The sequence below is a fragment of the Podarcis liolepis genome (genome assembly GCF_965112155.1).
Source record: "Podarcis liolepis genome assembly, chromosome: 8".
In the NCBI taxonomy this organism is placed as follows: Eukaryota; Metazoa; Chordata; class Lepidosauria; order Squamata; family Lacertidae; genus Podarcis; species Podarcis liolepis.
In genome coordinates, this window is record NC_139560.1 from 34,366,890 (window position 1) to 34,380,586 (window position 13,697).

At 38.2% G+C, this 13,697-nt stretch overlaps 1 protein-coding gene across 2 annotated transcripts in view; it reads right to left on the minus strand.

Moving 5' to 3' along the window:
* LOC310713467 (uncharacterized protein C8orf34 homolog) overlaps positions 1-13,697 on the minus strand; it is an 83,484-nt gene that overhangs the window by 55,501 nt on the left and 14,286 nt on the right. For both annotated transcript variants that reach the window (XM_083517595.1, XM_083517594.1), the window contains exons 2-6: positions 10,981-11,128; positions 9,021-9,152; positions 6,878-7,006; positions 2,190-2,218; positions 1,042-1,211 (exon numbers count right to left, since the gene is read on the minus strand). In XM_083517595.1, coding sequence (XP_083373721.1) covers positions 1,042-1,211; positions 2,190-2,218; positions 6,878-7,006; positions 9,021-9,152; positions 10,981-11,128 — 608 coding nt within the window. The remainder of the gene's footprint in view (positions 1-1,041; positions 1,212-2,189; positions 2,219-6,877; positions 7,007-9,020; positions 9,153-10,980; positions 11,129-13,697) is intronic.

The following is a 13,697-nucleotide window of genomic DNA, read 5'->3' on the forward strand; positions in this document are numbered from 1 at the left end:
TAGCAGATAAAATCGAAAAAGTAAAACATTGCTAGGAATAATAGCTTCAGTCTATTTCATTCTTGCATCATCACACAACTCTTCTTTAAGAAACTATTTGTGGTCATATATTCATTTTGCCCTAAATATAGTCTTAGGAGGCCAGCTATTTACTACTCTTCCCCAGAACCCAATATTTGCACCTTCAACAGATACCACTATGCTAATACCAAGTTTCAGCCACATTCAAACCATAGCAAATGACAACCCACTGAGGCAGAGAAGGTTCAGCACATCCAAATTGTTGTACACAGTATTCCTAAGGAGTTAATAAAATGAGCATTCACATTTTTCACTGCAGCTGTGTCTTCAACAGCCCTTCAGCTCCCACTCCTGACAAACCACCAAATTGCCTTTTAAGCTCTCAATAATGTACTGTTAAAATTGATGTAAAAACATTCTCCATCACATTTAACATTTAAAATGATCTGACAATGTTAATAAATTAGCACTTTATTAGTGCTTGAAAGAAAGATTATTTGCAAGTAGTAGAGTTACTAAACTCAAGGCTAAATAATTAAGTTGAATTAAATAACCATCTAATCAGATGGTATTATATGTTGGAATCATGTAAACACTGTAATTAATTAATACTTTAATAATTAATTAAATTGAATTAACTCCTGGAAACAGATCTGTTACTCTGAGATGGCATGCATTTAATCAGTTGCTATACAAAGACACCTGTGCAGGTCTAAATAGGTACCTGATTTGAACTATATGTAGATAATATTGCTATCTTGGTTCTTCTACAGAATTCCAAACAAAAGACGTAAGGTGAAATATTTTACTGACCTAATTTTAGTGCATGTGGCAAACTGCCTTACATAGAGCTCATTATAAAATGTAAGTTTTATTAACCCTCATGCAACCCGCCATTTCATGCAGATGCTAGTCTAATTTATGTAGCTAGAGAGGCAAAACTCAGGTTGTTGTATTAAGATAACCAATAAGGGGACAATTTTAGATGTTTGAGGTTTCGGTAAGAGCAGCAAAGTTTACCTTCCTCCAGGACTGCTGCTATCTTCGCTATCCCATTGTTCCATTTTGCTTCTTGGTATTGGAGGCTGCAGCATTTCGGCAGCCAATGGGTCTGCATCGTTCTCTTCGCGGCCAACCCATTCTCCAACAACACGGGGCCGTAAAAGGGGGGCATTAAAGGCTGCTGCGTCCTAGATAGGGAAAATGATACTTTAGCTGCTTTTTTATTTTCATTCTCTCCCTGGAACATTTATATAATGCTTAATGGCAATCATCTCTTAATGATACACATCAAGCTCAATAAATACAATGGAGGGAAAATAGTTTAAAACTAACTATAAAAAATCGTCAGTAGGCACTGAAAGTTCAACAGCAAGGGAGACTGTCTGATCTTAGCTGAAATATTAAATGCAAGCTTAGAATAATAGAATAAATGTAAGCTGAAATATTAAATGCAAGCTTAGAAGAAAGAAAAGATTGTCTATGACGATATATATATATATATATATATATATATATATATATATATATACGCTTTCATACCAAAGCATTTTATGTTTATAGAACTGATTTTGTTTGAATATATTTAAAATGAAATTTCAAAATATGTGCAAATGTTTTCTTACTAATGCAGTGTTCAAAACCCCCATTGTTCTCTAGGCACATTTTGCGACAGAGAATTTCATTAGCGCAAGCAGTTTCTGAGCTCTGGGCACAGTACTGCACGTAAGATTTCAGATTAAAACTGCAGAGTGAAGGGAAAGGAGGATCTTTTTCTGCTTCCCCACTTCAATCTACTCTCTGAAGACTGGAGAAGAGACCTTCTTGAGAATATTAGGGGGGAGGGAAGGGGAAGGACTAGAGCATGTGAAAAATGAACATAATATTTTAGCTGCAGTTCATTCATTTTCAGCTTTGTATTCTTGTTAATAAAAAAGTGTGCCTAGACATTCCATTGTTGCACCCGTAACCTAGATTTAAGGTGCCATTTAGCTCCTAGCTTTTATATCTCAGTTTCTAACACTGCACTAATGGTATGCATGCCTTATCATATCTGTTCCAGATAGTTGTTATTTGTGTTTTTTGTATTTGTGTGCCTTCATTGCTTCAATGTAGACACTCAGAGGCACACACAGAACTTGTATCATTTAACGAGACGGAGCCCTTACCTTATCAGTCTCATCAGAAATGGCAATGCCTACAAATAAAAGAACACAGCTGTAATGTATTTTAAAAGCAGATTAATAAACCAGTCTACTATTTTCTTGCATATCTCATGCCTTCTGTGTAAAACTAAGGAGCTGTGGTAAGGATTTTTTGGGGGGAGGGTATTTTAAGAAGATAAACAATCATGCAAACGTGTTTCCGCACTTTTTTTTGGTGCTGTTTTATTTCAGGAAGATAATGGGTTACAAGTTAAAGCTGCCGGCCCCCTTGAACGGTCCTCAGAGAGAAAGAGAGAGAGATAATGCAGGAAGCAAGACTCTCCAGAGCTCCCTTGAATGTTCTTCAAGTCGCCCCAGAGTGCTTACATGCCCTCCCTTCCCTTTGTTTGTCATGATCACAAGACTGAGATTCGAAGCTTTTGCTTATGTTTTCTAACCTCATTTACTCATTATGTCTGAACCTGAACAATCTATCTAGTCTCAACTATGGTTTATGGGAACAAGCTTACAATCCTGTCTTGTTTTTCTAAACCAGGGGTTGTCAACCTGGTCCCTACCACCCACTAATGGACGTTTCAGGATTCTAGGTGGGTGGTAGGGGGTTCTACGGCACAAGCTGAATCATCCTTCCATCGAGCACTGGTGGGCGGTAAGGAAATTTTACCATCAAGAAAGATGCATTAGTGGGCAGTAGGTATAAAAAGGTTGACTACCCCTACACCAAACCATGGTTAACCACTAGCCACAGCTCTCAGCTTGGACCAAAACAGCAACTGCAGTTAGTTGAAAATGGAAGCAAGAGCTTCTAATCTTCTCCATATGGTGCCACCAGAGGAGAGGGGAAGAGGGTGGGTATAAACTCAAGGTTTATCCAGGTACATTCTTGTAGTGCAAACCTCAGAGCAGTTACCGTTCTTCCCTTCCTGGAAACTTCAGCTAGATAAAAAGTCCTTATGGGATCAAAATAACACAGTTGCATCCAGCCTAACATTTTTCCTCTAAACACTAAAAATGCATGCATAGTATCAATATGGTATAAGTTTGTTAAACACACTAGACAAATGTTGGGTTCCTATTTTCTTAAAAGTTTTTCAAAACTGCCAATACACTGACCATTTTTTCAGTCTATATGACTTCCTTTTATTGACTTTTGTGTGGAAAAAAGCATAATGTACTGCAGAGTAGAGTAATTAACATTTTATGAACACATCGATGTGTGTGTGGAAATACTAGCCATTAATGGATTTTTCCCCACTCTCCAGTTACAAAGTACATATATATCGAACAAAATACACTTTGCTTCCAGCAGATAATCTGTTTTTAATCCTGTAGAGATTAATTTAGGAATGAAAGTACATCCCGGCATCTCTAGTTGTGTGGGTGTTTGCAGAAGCTAGAAAACAGAAGCAAGCTCCAAAGACTTAATTTAGCTCGCTCTTCACTTAGACAGCTGCTCGCTACAGCTACGAAGAGAGACAAAACCACCTTACTCAATCTTGGTTTCGTACGTCTACAAATATGATATACCCCTTGAATTTTAAACTTTGCATTTCCCCCCTCCCTGAAAATACAATTATATTCAATACACTATCTAAACCATCAGTAATGATGGTGAATGGCAATGAACCCCAGACATATCCATTTCCTCTTTTTCTAATACTGAAACCCGCATGCACAAGAGAGGTATCATCAAGCTCAGCAAAGCCTCAAGGTTTGCTGAAATACAAAACATTATGGTGAAAAATATCTGAGTGATAATTTTAAAAAACACAGAGAACAGTTCAATGGCCATAAAATACTTGGTGGTCTGCATGCCAGTCGGTTTAACATGCTTGGTGATCATGAAATTCTGACTGTGTAATAGGAGAAAATTTATTTAAGGAATTTATATAACCCGCTTTTCACCATATGTCTCAAAGTGGCTTACAAAAACAAAATTCAATAAATTGTTAGGACAGCATTCATGGTACAAAGGCCTGCTAAAACAAAACTGCTTTAACCTGATGTCTGAAACTTAGCAGGGACACGGTGCCTGCCTTGAGTTCTAATGTGAGGGAATTCCATAAAGTTGGGCCCATTACACTGAAGGCATGTCTCCTCATTGAATAATGCTTCTGGTCCATAGGGTCCAGAGAGCTCCTCCATCTGATCTCATGGAATGGAATGTCCTAGTACAAGGCACAGCTGACTGAAACTCTGAACAGGAACACACTACACTAAAAGGTTTTGTTGCAGGTCCTACTTGTGCCAATTATTACATTTATCCCTTTATAATTTGACATGGAATCAGGACTTATAACTAGTTTACTCCAGTGTGGCACCCCTCCTGACAAAATAAAAAGCTTATTCCTTCATATCAATTGGATGCATGTCATCACTGAAAAGACCTCAAGTGGCAATTTTAGCTCTTGTGGTTCATAAACTGAATCTCTGGAATTCAAGACTATTTAACAGATAATAATTCCCTATTCTTTTTTATAGGCTAATTTGACAGTTCCCATCCACTCATATAAAAGCTTGTAGGTCAGATCCACATCACTGTCTGACCAAGAAAGTTGAATAACCACAGAGCCTTTATTTCTTAGTCCTTGATCTTTTACTTGACTCCCAGACAGCTATTTCTTTCAAATAAGTGCAGGAAGAGTGTGCTACCACAATTTTAATGTAACCCAGGTGATTTCTAATCACAGTGGTGGAAAAGAAGGCACTGTTGCCTTTACTGGTTTCCTTTCAGATATCTCAATTAAACAAATTCTGTTGGTGTTTATTGCACTTTAAACAGTCTATGGCAATGCATTTTTCTGAATTGCCAGCAGATGGCCTTACTAAAGATCCCATGCTTTTAACAGCTGAATTAAATGCCTTTAACTGTTGAATTAAACATGTTGGTTTTGATACACCACAGCTGGTGCATCTTTCAGAGCGAGTTTAGCTTATGTGAGTAAAACGGAACCATGCTCATTCTGTACAGTACAGTTGCATTGACTTTAGAATTGGTTTACTCTGCAGCCAAATAACAGCAGTATTTACCCAGTGTCTAGAACAGGTCAGTTGGTCATGTCCTTGGAAAAACATATATGGACAATATAGAGCAATCTATCTTTAATGGAAATGCAGGAAGATATAGTGAAGCAGCTCTTTAAGAATGGAGCACAGTCTTCTTTACTGAGATATCTCAGTATCTCCACACTACTGAGTAAAAGGAAACCGCTTTATAAGTAGAAACCCAAAGCAGTATTTGGCAAAAGGACAAATTTGGAGACAGTTCACCTTCTAACAATGTAATTCCTTCCTCCTCCTCTTTGAAAGGGGCAACAGCGACGCAAATTAATACAAATTTAGGAATTCATATATCACTATGGAATTTAGGGTTCATTGTATATGTGCATGCATAAGCACATATTTAAATGCCATCCATCCATCCATCCATAAATAAATAAAAGTGTGCATAGCTGTCACTAGTTATTAAGCTGCAAGAAGGACTAATGGGTATTACAGGAAGACACCGAAGAGCAGTAAAATGATATGGAAAATTATAATACCTGTACTTGACGTATTGACATTGGTCTTATGTTTGTTACATGACCTTTCTTTGCCAGGGTAATAGAACACTGGCATAGAGGCTGGGTGTGGGGTCTTAGAAGGAGTTGGCTTACGTACCAATTCACACCCACCATCCATTTCCACCCCTCCAATGGACTATTCTGTCACCATATCTCAGCTGATATGTTGGAATATACTCTACAGCAGTGGCAAATATCCAAGATCCACTGGCACAGGCACTGGTTTGTGTCCTAGCCAGTGGGAATGGGGCAAAGGAATGAACAAAAGAAAACAGATCTCAGGTAAGCATGTTTTTTCCTTCCAAATAAATTTTCTTAGGATCAGGGTGTCAATCTCAGGCAGCACTTTGATTTTGTTCATTATGTAATGGACAAAACAAATTGCACTATTTGATCAAAAATGGTATCACTTAGCAAATGCAACACAGATTAGAATATTTTTTTAATAGCTTGCCTTAAAATGTATTGAAATTGTATATTAAAATGTCAGTCACAGAAATTTACACTGAAGGCGTACACTTGTGAAACTGACAGAGCGATGAACATAAAGAAGGGAAATTCTAAAGAATCTGTTGGCTTACTATATTTCAATTACAGTTTACTACAGGGCCACTCAAGGGTGGGTAACCAACCATTCAGTAAGTCATATTAACTATTTCTGAAAAATATGCAAACATGGAAAACTGAATTACGTTTTTCTGGATGCGATTGCCAAGAATTCAGTTGGGTACTATAATCATAAAAATGTGCATTTTATTATCAAATGAAATGGCATGTCATTTTTTTCCTGAAACTGAAATACAAAGCTCTTAGTGCGCTGCATTTTCTGGCATCTGTTCAGGTTTTCGATTTTTAAAAATGAATAAAAGCAAGCAATATAGCTTTGAACATTTTCAACTGTGCTTCAAATAGTGCATAAGCAACACTTATTCAAACTTAATCCTGCCCTACAGGCACCATAAACTATATTTTAAATGAGTTTTTGAAGATTTGGTTTGAAGAATCTGGGATCATAGGCAAATTGCCTTTAGTAGTTATTCCTAATCTGTGCTCTTGCAACTAAGACCAGCCACGTGCCTTTTCAGCACATGGCTGACACGCACATAACATCAGTATTAATCAACTTACTTCGAGAAAGATTCTCCAGGGCTTTACCCAGCTTCTTACTTTCTTGAAGAATATGGTTTAATTCATCAAAATCATGATGCTCTGATTTTGTCCTCCAGTCCCATTTGGGGTGTTCTGCTGATCTTGGCACTAAAGTAAAATGAAGTATATTTTTCTTATTTCATATTAGAAAAATTGATAATAATAAGCCTGCATGGAAGACACAACTTTCCCAATGCTACCAAAGTCTTCCCCAAACTTGCTTCATCAGTATTTTAATTATCACACAGCTTTATTTCTATCAAAACGGATTTTGCAGTCATCGCTTTTACCTGCAGTGCCCTGGTAACAACAGAATATGATCATCTAGTGTCACTCTCAAGGGACCCACTCTCAGGAAACTAAGTCAATGTTAGCACAGGGAGGAGTAGTGGCAGGCCTGTTGCCAGGGCTGGGCCCTTTCAATGCCTCTCCGGACCTTAAGATGCTTTTGGTAGTGGGCAGAAGTGTCGCTTTTGAACGTAAGCAATACTAAATTCCTATCTGGCCTACCTTGCCATGGATGGTGGCCATCATTGGCAATGTGCCAAGGACTTCTGCAAGTCTTGCAGTGGCTCTGAGTAGTGGTTCCTTTCGCAAGATTTGAGACTTCTTAAATTACTCCAGTGGTGAAGAAAGGAAAAGCGTTTCTGCAGCTCCCTTCCCAGCCCAGTGGTAGGGGAGAGGGAGAATCAGCCTTCATACAACATTTTAATTACATATTTCCCCCTCCCTCCACAAAGTTCCCCATACATACATACATACATACATACAAAAAAAAAAATCCTCCATTAAGAATACCAGTTTCATTGTTTACGTCTGCCATCACTATACTGTAGTAATTTCTTACGGGAGATAAGAATAAGAATTAGGGTAATTCCTTAGTAATACTTTCGACCTTCACTGGCTTTATAGTCACCATTTATTTGAAATCACAATTTCCATTTAAAATCAGAATAGAAGCTAGCTAAAACCCCTGTCTTATTACCTTAATTATTATTATCTCCTAATACCCAGCATGCAAAGCAAGTAACTACAGTGCACTAGATTTGTCATGGTTTATGTATAATGTTATTTTAGATTTCCCCCTCATTTCATAACAAAAATGCTCTCAATTTATAACAAAAATGTACTTGCTCATGTTATCCCTTTTTGATTCCCTCCCCCCCTCAAATATTTAAATAGTAATTCAGTAACTCCTATTCCCCCCCCAAAAAAAATTCTGTTGGCATTCATTACACTAAAATGGCAAATGAGCACATTTGTGTTATATGGTGGTCGGAAGATACGTAAAGGGAGAAAAATGTCAGTGTTGTCAAGAATCTAAGCTGATGGTTTAATCTTAATTTAACTGCAGCCAAATAAATATGTCATGCTCCTAGTTACCTCAAAATAGGTACAGAATGAGGAATGTGTGGATGCATAGCATAAGCACAAATGAATCATGTAAGGTGTACTAAAGTGTTACAAATGTAAAAAGGTAAGGTAAAGGTAAAGGACCCCTGGACAGTTAAGTCCAGTCAAAGGCAACTATGGGGTTGCAGTGCTCAATTAGCTTTGAGGCCAAGGGAGCCAGTGTTTGTCCACAGACAGCTTTCCGGGTCACGTGGCCAACATTACTAAACCGCTTCTGGTGCAACGAACACCGTGATGGAAGCCCGAGTACTGGGTATTTGGAATCTATGCAATGAAAGGAATAACCTTTTACCACCCATACAGTAAATCCTGTACTATTGTTACAAACAATTACAAATTTATCTAGCGGCTGTGGAGTAATATTTCCTCCTAAATATTTTAAACTGAATATTTTATCATGCTCATTATTTTCCCTTCTCAAATATACATATTTGTTCAACCATAAATTGTTTCTACACGAGACACCATCATGCAGGAAACAAATGAAATAAAACAATATGACACATATAATGTTTTAAAACAAATTATGTGCATATGAAATCATAATATTATGACAAGCAACCCACATTTGAAATAAGAGTTTTTCATATTGACACATTTAAATGTAAAAGTGCAATCCCTGGTTTGGGTCATATTTCATTTCTTAAGAATCACAAGGTAAAAGTTTGAAGAAATCATTCATTATTAAATATGCTATACATTTCCTTACAAGATTTGGACTCTGGTGATGGGGGCGAAATGTTGGATACTGCAAGGTCACTCTTTGATTTTTTAGGCTTCTTTGCATTTGTCTGCCAGGGTTTATCATAGCTTCTGAAATCTCTTCTTGTTCCTTTATTTTCTGCTGGGGGAAGAAATAAGATTGTATTTGCTTAGTAGGTTGTTTTTTTAAGGCAGATATGTAAAATACACCTTGATAAAAACAAACTCATTCAAAATAAGGTATACTGTAAAATATGCATGTAGATTGTGGCTCAGTTCACTTGTGACAAAATGTGTGCACTTCCAGAAAGGAGACTGTGGCCACTTTACTCCTCCTCTGGTCAGCCATGTACTGCACCGCAAAGGAAACACATGAACATTTTGATATATATATTTTAATTGAAAAGTAGCTACAGGAGGTCAGAGCAACAACAAAGGAGGATGCTTCTTAACCTCTTCCCTCTTTTCCAAAATCACCATTTCAAAGGTGTATTTCCTTTTACATGGGAAAAGACAAGGGTCCCATATCTTTTCACCCAACACACACATAAGCCACTTAGGGGGAGGTGGACAAAGGCTTCAACATCATACACCCATTCCACCATTCAAACTAGCAGCTTCCTGTGAAAGAAGATTAGGTGAGAGAAGCAGGAGACTGGGGGTGCTTCCAAACAACTTGCTCATTGACCATTCGTCCTGATTTGTTTACAGAGAAGTTAGATGATGTTGCATCAAACAAGGGTTAGCCCATAATTTCCAGGACATTTCCCCATCTTTCTTTATTGGAAGAAGTCCAATGTTTTGGGAAAGCAGCTTTGTTGCACAGGACCTCCTGATCAACAACAATTGCGCAGCCTGAATTTGCCAGTGTGTGACTGAATCCCACCTAAAAATAGTGAGTCTGGAATGGTGGGAAGTGTCATAGTGAGTGGCAGGTGGGAGGAGTTAGTAGAAAAGGACAGGAAGAAGAGGTAAAGGGTCGTTGGTTAAGACAGTTGGTGGTGAAAAGGAGAGTATGATGTGCCAAGTGAATTTATTAGGTAGCAATAAAATTCCCTACTTTTTACTGACCGCATGTTCCTGGTTGTTAAGATCCCTAAATAAATACAATACCTAGCTGTTCAAATATTTGATATGTCCTGATCCAGGTATACTCCAAAGTAAAACGTCTCACTCCACATTCTTGCCTTCATTTGCACAGTCAAGCAAATTTAAGTAGAGTCCTGCCACTCAGCAAGTAGTAGCAGTGTTTACCTGAGATCCATTTATGATGAGTCTGTATCCAAGGGACAAGCTGGGCTACCAGACAGCTAGTTACCCTGGCTTACCCAGTGATTTCCAGGGGCCAGAGCTCCAGGGATGTCACAATCCCACAACTGCTTTTCAGTAAAAAGCAAAGCATCAGGCACTGTTCATGAAACTACTGTATACCTAATTTGGTTCTGAACGAAGATTAAATTTTACAGATGGGAGGATTAGGAATTTCTGACATCCTAGAATCTCATCAACAATGCACTATATAAGTAAAATATCATTACAGAATAATAATAAATAATAACATGTACTGTATAAATGTTCAGCAGTGTTAAGCTAGGAAAACATGGATACAAAGCCTAACTCAACAAAAAGCTTACAATGCGACCTGGGCACAATCAGTCATGCACAACCAAATCTACTTCCAAAGATTATTGTGACGAGAATATGGGATAACCTCATGCACGAGCATGAGTTCCCCATGCGTCAAATAAAATAAAATAAATATATGAGCATTGTTGTACAACAGTCTTCCCCAGCCTGGTGCAGCTGGATTACCATTTCCATCCCTGACCTCTGACCATTGCCTATGCTGACCGGGACTAATGAGAACTGCAGTCTGAAACATCCAGAGGGCACCAGGTTGGGTGGGGAATGACTGTTGGTTGGTACTTACTGAGAATTCCCTAACATACAAATATTTTTCTACATACCTGAAGTCTCACTTTCTGCCCAGAGAGCAGCAGATCCAGACAGTGTCCTCTGAAGCTGACTACGACTTCCCTGTTTGGACTGGAGGTGGTCAATGAGAAAAGGGATTGGATGGTCAGGAGTCTCTGTTATCAGCTTGGTCATCAGTTCCTTAAAAATCATAAAATCAAATAAGTAGTTTAAAAAATCACCTTGTAATGGTAGGAGATTAAAAAATAATTAATAGCGTACATTAATCAAAGCCTAGAGGAGATTGTCAGTGATATCCAACATAGTTGTTACATTTGTGAAAGGAGCAAAACTTGCTTGTATAACAGAACTTCCTCTCCATGCAAGTCTGTTCTGTGAGTTCCCCCAACCTTCTAGAGCAAATTGTAGGCAGGGGCCTATGGTGATATTGCCTCTTTAAGACTGGTTTATGGGAATGGGTTAGAACCTCAGAAATAATGAGCTCACCTACAGTTGTCTCCCGTTAAGGCTTCAAGGCTGGTGTCACAAGGTAATTGGGTGGAAGAGGTGAACGCCCATGGTCTAAGTTCCCATAAAACCTGGACTGGTGGAAGCTCTCGCCAGCCAGCGGTCAGTGTCTATTTGGGCTTTTGACAGCATCTTGTTCCATTGCTCAGCCTACTGAGATTCAAGTGTAAGCTTTTACATTAATTAGCTGGATAAGTTAGTGTTTGTTGTTTTCTTATCTTCTGAGCTGTTTTAATCTGTGTTATTATTTGGAGTTTTTTACTCTTGTAGGGTTTTGTTTTAGTAAAGTCTGTGTATGATTTTATGAAATTTGGTCTGGTCTGAGTTCCTGAACCCTTTAATTTTGACCATGCTTTTTGGAGGGAGGGTCATCCATCACAGGGCCCAAGGAGTTAGGCGAGGGGGGTGGGGAGTTCTGTTGCTTAAGTGTAAGTTCTTGCAGAAACAGGGTGATTTAGTTGGAGACAACCCATTGGTTTTGCATGTGTTTAATATGATCTACTTTACTTTGAACCAAACTACATATTACAAACAGCATCTTTGCAGGTAAAAGGCAGTTGTGAGGATACTTGGTGAGGTCCTGATCTGGACCCAAATTGTGACTACACAGTTCTTTCAAAAGGTGAGCAGAGTTTAAAAACACCCAAACATGACTAATGTAATGCACGGCTTGGCCCTTAGCCTGCTATCCTTTATGCAATTATCTCAGAGTAAGCCCCACTGAACTCAGAGGAATTTAGAAACAACTTAACATAGGATTGTACCTAGGCAATATATCCCCTGAATCTTGCAGAGTGTTGTGCTTATAAACATATGAACATGAAGTTTAAAGTCAAGTTTAAAGTATTCCTTTTTCTTTCCACAAGGCAAATACTAATTCTTTGATGACCCATTCTTATAAATCTCTGAACTACAGATCCTACACATACAAATTTTTGTGTGCACAGAGTTAAACAAAAGTTTGGACTACAGCCAATAAATTAATCGCACAATTTTGATCATCTGGAAACCGCTGCACTGGATTCAGCAGCTCAGGTGGTAGGTCTGATGATAATTTACAAGACAGTTTAATACACAGCAATATGAGCCCAAGTAATCAGGGGACTGGCGTGGGCTGATTTTGTGGGCTTTAGATGACAGGCATGTGCGGGTGCAAGATAAATGGCAACAGGAGTGTGTTCATTAATCTTTGCCACCTTCATTGTGAGCAAACGAGCAAATAAGAACCAGTGTGATTGCCGTATTGATCTGTAGGCTAACTAGTAACTCATTTACTATTCCTCTCAAGTTTTTATTCTCTATTGCAAGTTGGAAATAAAGCCAGTGCTTACAATCTTTTCTTTAAAAGAGTGCCATAAATTTCCAGTCACTTTCTAAAGTTACAAAATGTATTTTTTCTCTCACTTCCCACAACCCACAGTTATGTTGTCTTCTTTCCCACCCACCACCCAAATTCTCAGAGTCCTTTTCTTTATGCAAATGTACACTGATAGCACGTGATAAAGAATAATAAAGTGGATTACAAATATTAAAAAGTACACACTGAAATGTTGGTATTCCACTAAAATAAAATAAAAATAACCATTTCACTTACGTAGTTGCAGTAAACAGACATGTGGAGAGAGTTACCAATTGTCATCTGGCTCCTTCTCTCTTCCTGAGCTGTCATCCATCTATTAGGAGCCATTCTGCCTGACTACAGCAGAGGGAGAAGTGGTCCCATATCGGCTCAGATGACTAGCTGCCTTTGAGTTCTTTTACTCCATCACAACTAGTCATTATAATAATATACAAGAAGTGGGGCCATGCCCCACTTATGTCTATTAGAGTGTAAGCCTATGGGCAAGGACTGCCTCTTTTTTTGCCTCTGTTCAGCAACTAGAAAATTCTAGGTACTTCACAAATTAACTAAAATAATATATATTTCAACCATGAAATAGACATGTTCTCCCTCCCCCCCCTCAAAAACCCCCCAGTATTTAAGTGCATGTATTTAAATGCATGAAGACAAATTAAGCTACTGGATTTCATAATTCCACCATAGTGTATAAAAACACTTGATGTGATTTTACATTGAAAAGTGGGATATAGAATGTGTAAGATAAATCTAATATACATATACACACAAACTTTACTGTGGTACCTCAGGTTAAGAACTTAATTTGTTCTGGAGGTCCGTTCTTAACCTGAAACAGTTCTTAACCTGAGGTTCCACTCTAGCTAATGGGGCCTCCCAATAGCT